This window comes from Chrysoperla carnea, chromosome 5, assembly GCF_905475395.1.
Source record: "Chrysoperla carnea chromosome 5, inChrCarn1.1, whole genome shotgun sequence".
Classification (NCBI taxonomy): domain Eukaryota; kingdom Metazoa; phylum Arthropoda; class Insecta; order Neuroptera; family Chrysopidae; genus Chrysoperla; species Chrysoperla carnea.
In genome coordinates, this window is record NC_058341.1 from 5,841,319 (window position 1) to 5,852,256 (window position 10,938).

At 29.2% G+C, this 10,938-nt stretch overlaps 2 protein-coding genes across 2 annotated transcripts; one reads left to right on the forward strand and one right to left on the reverse strand.

Moving 5' to 3' along the window:
• Positions 1-221: 221 nt before the first annotated feature.
• Positions 222-855, forward strand: LOC123301719 (trafficking protein particle complex subunit 1). The gene is made up of 3 exons (XM_044884591.1): positions 222-364; positions 433-645; positions 710-855. Exons 1-3 carry the CDS (start codon positions 266-268, stop codon positions 836-838), a joined length of 441 nt encoding a protein of 146 aa, XP_044740526.1. The 5' UTR covers positions 222-265; the 3' UTR covers positions 839-855.
• A 3,107-nt stretch (positions 856-3,962) lies between these two features.
• Positions 3,963-7,955, reverse strand: LOC123301712 (FAS-associated factor 2). Its single transcript, XM_044884584.1, has 4 exons — positions 7,178-7,955; positions 4,813-5,082; positions 4,278-4,593; positions 3,963-4,203 (listed from the first exon to the last, which is right to left on the reverse strand). The coding sequence occupies exons 1-4, from the start codon at positions 7,747-7,749 to the stop codon at positions 4,012-4,014; spliced, it is 1,350 nt and encodes a 449-aa protein (XP_044740519.1). The 5' UTR covers positions 7,750-7,955; the 3' UTR covers positions 3,963-4,011.
• Positions 7,956-10,938: the final 2,983 nt, after the last annotated feature.

Sequence of the window (10,938 nt, forward strand, 5' to 3'; positions counted from 1 at the left end):
AAAGTAGTCAAAATGGCTACTTGTCGTCAATAATAAAATTTATCCACCGTTTAAAAATCGAAATAGCACAATTAGTGATAAATAGTTCAATCTGGAAACACTTGGGGTAAACTTTGGAAATTGTGATTGAATAAGCTACGTAAATGATGACGTATCTGTTTGACGTATCAACTGTATGAATCTGAACATGGCTTTAGATTTGACAGTGACAAGATTGAAAACGTCATAATAAAAGAAACATCACTTGATACAAAATAATTTAAAAATGACAATTTACAATTTATATATTTTCGATCGAAATGGTACAATATTATTTTATAAAGAATGGAATCGAACCAAACAATCTGGAATGTCTATCGAAGAGGTCAGTCAGTAACATAAAGTATTTTATAAAATTTCAATTATTATAATTCATGTTTTCACAAATTGTAGGAAGCAAAATTAATGTATGGAATGTTATTTTCCATAAAAAGTTTTGTCAGTAAAATATCACCGTATGATTCGAAAGAGGGATTTCTTTATTATAAAACGAGTAAATATGCATTAAATTTCTTAGAAACACCATCAGGTTTAAAATTTGTTATGAATACGGACACGACAGCAACACGAGATGCTAGAGAATTGTTACAAGAAATTTATTCGAAGGTAAATTATTATAAAATAATTGTATTTGAATTTCGAATTAAAATTGAATTAATTGTGTTTCTAGGTTTACGTCGAATATATTGTTAAGAATCCCGTTTGTCAATTAAACGCTCCAATAACTAGTGATTTATTTCGAGTTAAATTAGATGAACTAATTAAAAAAACTTCTATATATAATACAAAACATTTATAAATTTAATAAATTATTTAAGCCGTTCAGTTCAGTTATCGAATATTTTTCCAAATTTTTAAGTTTATTTTTCTAATTTTTTACAAGAGTTAGTGTTTCCTGATATCTCCAAAATGATTCAATTTGAGATAAAGTAAGTACTTAATATCTTTTAATATTAAATAAGAGCTGTTAAAATATGATATTTCAGGGAATAAATCCAATAAAAGTGGTTTGTTTTTTTTTATAAAGACCATTTTTGTTCAAATTGAATGAAAAAACGTACAAAAAGCTAGATTTTTTTGCAATCAATTACTGTCTAAACTATTCGATTTATGCTTGCGTATTTATAAAGAACAACTTTCTAATTTAAACCACCCTGTATATCGAATTTAAGCTCATTACGACTAAAAGAGGTCGTTAGAGTTGTAGCGGATTAGGCAACTGCCTAGGCGCCCCCGGGGAAAGGACAATAAAGGAGAAGGGCCAACCAAGTTGATTTATAAAGAAAAAAAAAATGTAAAGACAAAAAATATATAAAGGGAAGACAAATTTTTAGAGGAAGAGCGCCACAATGGGTACCAAAAAAAACGCGCCTGATTGTCACATTGTTCGGGGGCCTCGGAGAATCTCATTGCCTCTGGACACCGACATGAGTTAATCCGACCTTGGTTGAAGTTGCTCAGATCTACTTGGAAACAAATTATTTTCAAAATCGGATTTTAGGGGCTATAAAACGAATTTAAAATGCACTCCGCCTACTAATCTTCGATTCGGAAAATATGCTTAAAAAAAACCAATTTCTACTTCTAGTTAGTAAAACTGCAACAACTTTTGTTTGAAACATATTTTATTAAAACTTTTTATTCTTAATAACAAAATTTTCAAAACATATTACACAAATTTTCGATTTTTGAACCACATTTAAAAAAGCAAAATATTAACAAATAGAAAACTGTTCTTTCGAAATAAACAGCGTTTTTTTTTTCTTTCTGAGGTAAAAATTGTTTATCGTTCGTAAAAATGTTTCGAGTTATAAATAAATTATTTAGGGATCTGCGGTGACTTAAATATTATATTCTAGAACTTGGTGATCTTGATCAAATGTGTATGGGGATTTTTTAAAGTTGAATTTTCAGAATTTAGAGTTTTAATGATTGCCGATTTAAATGTTTATAAATAAGTGGGAAAAAATTGTCAATAGTGGAAAAGTTGGGAAACACCACCGATTTGAATGAAATTTTTTGTAACGTGTTTGTAGGACCCCAAGGAACATTCAGCCAGAAATAAATAAAAAAAATAATATAAAAGGAAACAACAAATAAGTTGGTTTTTATTTTTTTTCGTGGCAATAATTCAAATTATTTTTTATAACATAAATATAATTTAATAATAATTAATAATAATAATATTTATTGCAAAATTATTCGTAAAGTATAAGAAAAATAATTGATAGAAATAATCATTCAAACTGAACATTCTTACACGTTCGTATTTTATTTTTTAATCTCAATCTCAATTCAAACCATTTGTGTTTGTTTGTTATTTAATAATTATAGTAAATAAATTAAATCGATTCTTGGGGGCTCATTGGCTCTCATGGCTTGTGTGATTTGAGTGTTATTTTAAGAATTAATTATATTTATAACGATTGGTAAAATCTATAAAAAAATACATCAACTCAGTGTTTTCATATTTTGTTTGTGTTTATTATAGGTGAGTAACTCTCACGGTTACTTTTAAGCCTTCACTCACCATCTTTTTTTTAATCGTTAACGAATTGCTAATTTTGATTATAATCGGATTAAAGATTATAGACTACGATAAGATGCTATTACATCTTGAATCTCAAATTACATGGGAAAAAAAACATGTTCATTTGAGATGAAATGTTATTCGGAACTTTTTATTCTTCTCTGGGGGGAGTAATCCAACGATATTTAAATAAATTGAACAAAAAATGGAAATATATTAATCTAAGGTAATATATAAAGACCAGGTATTTTAATCATTCATGCGGTTGCGCCGCCAACAGTGTGTCCAGCATAGTAATTGACTGTCAAATAAAGTACTTCCATAGTAACTCCCATTAAACATTCGAATATATAGTGTGTCCCCGGATAAAGGTAACTATACTTGTAAATTTCCTTATTTTGCATTTTAAGAAAAAAAGTCATTCTTTATAAGAAGTTTTGCTTATTCTGAAAAGAATGTAGGTATATTTAAAACTTCTTAATAATGTACAGGGTAGCCAAAAATTTGGAATCACTATTTTTATTTTTGGTAAACTACCCTTCTTTTTTATAAGTTGGTGAAATGTTACTAAGGAAAGTCACTCGCAACTAACAATTATGACTCTATACAAAATATCAAGAAGATCCTTTAATTATAGCATCATTTTTTATTTGAACAAATGGTCTAATTAAAAAAAAACGTAAGAAAGAAAATAATAATAAATCAATGAACATGTACTATCCGAGAGTGTAATTTTTTGTAGACTAATTTAGAAAATTAAAAAGAAAATTCATTTTCTCGGATAAACAATCAATAAGAATGGAATTGTATAGAGTCATAAACTATAAAAATAGTTTAATTAATTTATTTCCATAAAGGTTTGAAAAAATAAAATTTTTATTTTTATTTTCTGGAATTGATAAATTAATATAGTTTTTTTGAAGAATTAAAAATATTTTCAAATTATGTATGTCTTTTTGATAACAGAAACTTTAATTGATCAATGAATTTTTCTAAAATTGGAAAATTATCCAATTCATTTTCATAGGGCGACCTTTTCTTCAGTGCCCCAAGGCGGCAGCAATTTAAATCCGGCCCTGGTGTTATGGGAGTTAGCATGAAAGTACTTCAGTTGACAGTTAATATGTCAAACGCTGGAAACATTTCCCAACATGCATTACAGGATTAGAATACCCGTCTTTTATATTATCCTTGACTAATAGTGATGTGTCAATTCTCTGAACATCTTTTGAGGATAAGTTGCTCACCTATTAATTATCTTATGTAAGTGTGACTCAAATTTCATTTACAATTAATTACTTAAATACATTTCTGTTGTTTATTTATTCTTCAAAATAAATTCCTTAATTTTCATAGAAATTTAAAGTTTGTTTGTTTTGTTTTTTACACATTTTTAAATTGTTTATACAATTAATTGATTGTTTAATTATAAATTATAATTATTACGCATCGAGATCATTTATAAAGAGCACTTCACGATTCCTTAAACCAGCTTCGGCTAATGTCATCACCTTTACGTTATCACCACCATTTTCATTCACAGGCCTACATTGTAAAACACGTTTTGGAAAATTTGTTGTTATTTCAAATGAATCTGGACTTGATGGATGACAAAATACGTAATAGAATACCGCCTGAAATTTAAAATTTCCAATTACAAGTCTATTGGAGTTCTAATTTTGTAACACTCTAAGCAATTGTTACTTACCTCTAACGAATGATTTGCTAAAAATCTCCTTTCAAGTCTGGTACCATTTGGTAGTTTGATAACCACATGCACAGCATTTGGATCCGTAACATCTGGCTCATCAGGTACTTTAACAATTGAATCAATTTTTTGTTTAGCAATATCTTCTTTTCTACGTTCTTCAGCAAGTATTTCCTCTTGTTTTCGTCTCTCTTCCGCTAATATGGCTTGCCGTTCTTCTTCACGTTTACGTTCTTTCTCTTGATCGGCACGTAATGATTCCATATAAGCTTCATCTTGTTGAGCACGTAAAGTTTGTGTTAAACTTCGTTCCACACTAGAAAATTACACAAAAAAATTATATACGTCCAAAGTTTGGCGTTCTTTGTTTTTTTTTTTTTTTTTTTGATCTTATAACGGAACCCTTTTAGGTGATAAATTGGAAGAAAATAGGCTATGACAAACAGATACATTTGACAGTGAACTTGTAAATGTTCCATTTTTTATCGGATTAAGGAATTCTTAAAATGGATTCAGATAACGAAACGAAACTTACCGTTCAGCTCTGGCTTGAATAAGATTAATTTCATTGTCAGCTAATATACTGCGTAAACGATGTAATAATATTCGTGGCTCGTGTGTACCTTCTAATCGACCAACGATTGTCATTCGATTATCCTTTAATACAATAACAGCTAAAAACGGATAACGACTTTCACGTAACGATTGTGATACACGATAACCTTCACCAGTATTTACAGAACATGCCCAAAATAATGTGTTACTGTTTATGTATGTTACTACTTCAGGATTTGTAAGTGTATTCCTATAAAAAAAAAGAAAAGATTTTTATTCTAAATTTTTTTTTTTTACATGAGAAGCTTTTTATAAAAGCCAAGTACGTAGCCAGGAAAATTATAGAACATTCAATTAATTCAGCCTTTATTAGAGTTGAAAACTTCACTTTTGGAATTTCAACTAGGCCACTAGTTGAAGCTACCTGAAAATTTTATCTCTATCTTGTATAGTTAAGGAGAAAATGGACACCGAAGTTTTGACCTAATTTGCGACCTCACGGATAAACAGTGACGTTTACGAAAAAATATTTCAAAGAAAAAGTTGTTTATTTTTTTGTGAGAATATTTTTTATATTTAAACTTTTGTTCTATCTCTAACGGTTTACAAGATGGGTCTCATACAAACCCAAGGCCCAATTGACCTATGTTACGAGTAGAATCTTTTTAACTCCTTTTGTTTAACTTCCGAGTTAAACTACAATGACTTATCGTTCTGAGTTCAACTCAAAGAGCGATACAGTAGTGACATATTTCAATAAAATTGTTCGAGGATTCAACCGTTCAAGAATAGGATAGGTTCCGATCCTGAGTTCATGTGACCGATTTAAATTTGTTAAAATTCAACTCCAATTCAATCCTTGCTAGAGCAATGTATGTTCTCATCGTCATGGAAACTATAGCAGATAGCAGAAATGCTCCCTCGGAGATTTAAAGTTAAGATTTAAATCTTCAGGTCCCCACCCCTGTTAAAAAAATCACGGTCTACTATGAAGAATTCATAATCTATTTTTTCAAAATAATAATTTTTGGGAATTTTTCTGAGACTAATAATAATGATTCATAGGTTGTTTTTCTTCTAAATGAGAACAAAGTAGTGTTGTGAAATCGCAAAGAAAAATGCAAGGTCAAAAATCTTATTAATTTAAAACATATGATTTTATTTTGTCTATATATTTATACATTTTAACTACAGGATGTACCATTCAAAAAATTTATCCTTATACAAAAAACCGTCATTTTTGAGTTAACTACGTAACCAATTTAAACTTTTGTTCTATCTCTAACGTTTTACAAAATGGGTCCTACGGGTCCAAAACCCAATTATGTCTTGAGCTCGCTATAAAAATTTCAGCTTGATATCTTTTTTCGTTTTTGAAAGACAGGCGGACAGACTTGGTAGCATCAATATTTTTAAGCGTTACAAACTTGGGACTAAACTTAATACACCTTGATATATTTCATATATAGTGTGTCCGCGGATAGAGGTAACTATACTTGTAAATTTTCTTATTTTGCATTTTAAGAAAAAAAAGTCATTCTTTATAAGAAGTTTTGCTTATTATGAAAAGTATGTAGGTATATTTAAAACTTCTAAATAATGTACAGGGTAGCCAAAAATTTGGTATCACTATTTTTTTTTTGGGTAAACTACCCTTCGTTTTAAAAAATTGACAAAATGTTACTAAAAAAAGTTACTTGAAATTAACAATTATGACTCTATACAAAATATCAAGAAGATCTTTCCAACTTTGACAATTCCATTCTTTAGTGAATGTTTATCCGAGAAAGTAAATTTTCTTTTTAATTTTCTAAGCTAGTCCACAAAAAATTGCACTCTCGGATGGTACATGTTAATTGAATTATTAATATTTTCTTTCTTACGTTTTTTTAAAATTAGAGCTTTTGTTCAAATAACAAATGATCCTATTATTAAAGTACACGGATCTTCTTGATATGTATTTTGTATATTGTCATAATTGTTAATTGCGAGTAACTTTTTTTACTAACATTTCGCCAACTTATAAAAAAGAAGGGTAGTTTACCAAAAATCAAAATAGTGATACCAAATTTTACGTTACCCTGTACATTATTTAGAAGTTTTAAATATTCCTACATACTTTTCAGAATAAACAAAACTTCTTATAAAGAATTCATTTTTTTCTTAAAATGCAAAATAAGGAAATTTACAAGTATAGTTACCTCACTGGGGGACACACTGTATACATGGTATAAAAACATTAAAATCGGAGCTGGCTATTGAGGTCTTCCTAAGAATGGCTTATTTTATGTATTCCTTTATGGGATTATTTTTAAAGTGATATAAAATTTGATGTACATACATACCTACAAAACGTAATTGACTCAACACTATCATCTTTATGTAAAAATACCAATAAAAATCGTAATTCTTGTTTGGCATCACTTAATGCTTGTGAATATGTTCCTTGATAAAATACAGGATGAACTGAACCAAATTTCTCATCGAAATTTCGTATAAAATTCAAAACATCACCAACCGGATCTGTGATCGATCTACGTGGATCTGGTCTGATAATTCTAAATCCAATTTGAAAGATAGTCGATACGGTATTCACACACAACGATAATACAAAATTAAAAAGGTAACTAAAAAAACCACGTATTCCTCCGGGACCATCACTTGTGGGTGCATAAAAATGTTGCGCTGCTAAATCACTAACAACAGCCGGTGGACGTGATTCTGTTGCGAACACAGAAGGACGTCCTTCTCGAATATTTAATTGTTCCTGTACAGCAACTTCTAAATCCCATTGATGACGTTGTAAGACATCCCTACATATTGACATATCCTCAATACCTGTCAGATCTTGAAATTGCAAGATTTTTTCTGTTTGTTCTGATGTTAAACCCAAACCTAAATCCGATCCAAAATCCATTATTGTGCCACTATTTTCTTTGGCATTAAATGCGCGCTCACGAAAATATTTTTTTATAAATATTTTTTGGAAAGTAAATATTAACAGCCATACAAAAGTATTATAAAAATACAGCACACAAGTAATAAAAATAAATATTGTGTTTTTTTTTTTTTTGTGTTACGACTTTTGTCAACTTTACAAGTGTTATTACAGTTAGACGCAACTGTTATCGCGCAGTACGTATTGTTGGTTCCTTTATTCTAATTTTTCCCTAACAGTCGTGTCAAGATTTTATTCGATTTAGTTGGTATTAGTATGATAATTTATCAAGGTACGTTTAAATGTGAGGTTATAGGGATGTCTGTTCCTAAATAACAAGCTGTCATACTGTCCATGATGGCATGTCTTTGTCATAACCGTATATTACACAAAAGGTTGACAAAGATAAAATCGTAATGAGCAGCATGCTGGCGTGTATATAGACGACGCTAATCATTTATATTAGGTTAGTAATCCTATAGTCTTTGGTTAGTAAAAGATGAAATGAGTCAGCCATATTTGTAACAAATGTTGCCAATTTTAAATCAATCAAGCCTGATACACACGACCCAATTAATAAATATTCGTTTTTTATGTTTTTTCTATTTCCTGTATATTAATTTATTCAAGAAAAGGCCTAGAAAAGCTTAACTTCGAATTGTCGACCGAAATTTCTTGGCAGATTTTCCGCCATCTTGAAAATAGGGTTAAATTCAGTTTTTTCATAATAACTCGGTTCTCCGTTGAGATACGAAAATTTTTATTCAATACTTTTTTGTTTCCTTTCTCAAGATCTACAATTAAGATCCTTTACATTTTTGACCTATCGTTATATTGAAATATCTATCGAAAAAACCATAAATTTGGGAAGTGAAATTTGTTTTCTTTTTCTCATGAAAAATATTGAAAAAAATGTCTGGTATCAAGTAGAGCGTGTTCGTGGTTCAGACCAACAAAAAAGAATATATTTATTTGTATATAGGACACAGGGGAACTCACTGACAGTCTTCTCTCTCGCTTCGCATATTGCATACACTTACAGGATAGAAGATCCCTGGCTTTCTCTAACTGTATTATCTCTATGGTGTCTTATTAAAAATAAGGTTATGGATTACTAAACTTTCTCAATGCCAGCATCAAGCGTCATCATAAAGTTACATCTTTTAAATTTGACGCTACACATAGTTCTATTTTTTTCAACTAGGTTTAATCCTATTTTGTCGCTCAAAGCCAGCGTCAAGCGTCATCATTAAATTACATCTTTATAGTCTTATCTCTATGGGATAAAAAAAAAAAAACCTTCTATTTTAAATAATATATTCATCATCACTGAATGGATCTGCAAAATATTTTAATTTTTTCTGGAAAAGTATAGTTTGCACTTTGAATTGTGATCATATTGATAAATAATTTTAGACACACATATATTGTTTACAAATTAAACTCGACCATTTTTCAATATTTCACTAATCATTTCTTCAATATCATTTACATTTAATGAATACAATTAAACTAATTTTGATAAAAGTTGATAATATATAACTGTCAATTTAAATTTGTATGTTTTTTTTTTATTTGTATCAATAGTACATGCTCAAATTATTAGAGAGCTACGATTGATTTTAACAAAACAGGTCACTTAATATTTCTATTGTAATATTGTAATAATTTCTATTTAATATTGTAAAAAGACTTAATTTAAACAAGCCGTGGATAGAGTTTGATGTGACACTTGAGTTCAACACTGTTAGAAAAATAAACTCAACCATCACTGCTCACTCGCTCACTCTGCTCAGTGTGTATTTGTGTGCACCATTGTGTATACTTTAGAAAGCACCCTTGTACAATAAGTGTCTGTGAACGATAACCTAATACCGTTGTTAGTTTTCGTCATGAGATGACATTTATTATTTTCTTATACAATTTATTATTAATTAATCAAAATATCGAGAATACAAAGTGTTATAACTTATGTAAATTAAATGTTCTGTTCAAATCAAGAAATATTCATTCATTAAATACAATATTAATAAAGAACTTGTGTCTTTGTTTACTAAAATTTAAAATACCATATTAAACACAAATAATTTCCCAGCATAATAAAAAGTTATAAAAGATTTAAAAAAATAAAAACTCGAAACGACTCGATCGAATGTTATGAAATTATTTTCCCATAATATTGCCGTTAATACGCTTAGATCGGCTTCTCAACGAAGTCTATATCATGTTTTGTTCACACGATATCTGTTAGGATAAAATTAAAGAAAAAGCTCACGTGACTTGAAACGGCACGGCCGAATGTTATAAGATTCTTTTTGGATCATTTAGCCTTTAATTCACATAGATCGACACCTCAATGAATTATGAAATATAATATTTTTATTGGCCTTAAAAAAAAGAACAAGTATTGCCGGTAATCGATATTGTACCTACCGAATTCGGGTCTTCTTCTGATTTTCGCCAGTTGGCGAGTTGCATCTGTGCAAAAGTGAGGTCGAGATCATAAATAAGCAACATAGATCAAGGTCTTGGGTCCGTAGGACCTATCTTGTAAACCATTAGAGATAGAACAAAAGTTTAAATGCAAAAAATGTTCCTTATAAAAAAATAAACAACTTTTGTTTGAAACATTTTTTCGTAAACACCATTGTTTACCCGTGAGAGCGCAAATTGTATACTATGTATTATTGGTTATGTATGTGTGACATGTATGTAAGTTGTTGATAAAGTTTTTTTATTCGCAGCATGTATTGATTTTCTTAATTTTTAAAAGTATAGGCAATTATTTAGATTCGATATTTATAAAACCTTTGACTCGAATATTATCAATTTCTTAGAAATAAATCAGTATTTATATGAATGGTATTTTATTATATTATGTGTTTGAAAAAATATTCTTCCATTTTACATTATATCAATATAATCAATTAATAATATTACAATCTTTTTTCTGGTTCACTGCTAAAATCAGTGATTTAAATCGCTGAAATACAAGAAATTTACAAATGATGCATTTTCATAACCAAAGTCCATACGGATAAATACTTGATAAGAGGAGATTCCTATAATAATGGCATCTTTTGTGAACATAGTGTCGCTAAATATAAAGCATAGAAGTAATAAAATAGAACCGTAATGTGGCCATCAAACGGTTGATCGATATAGAGA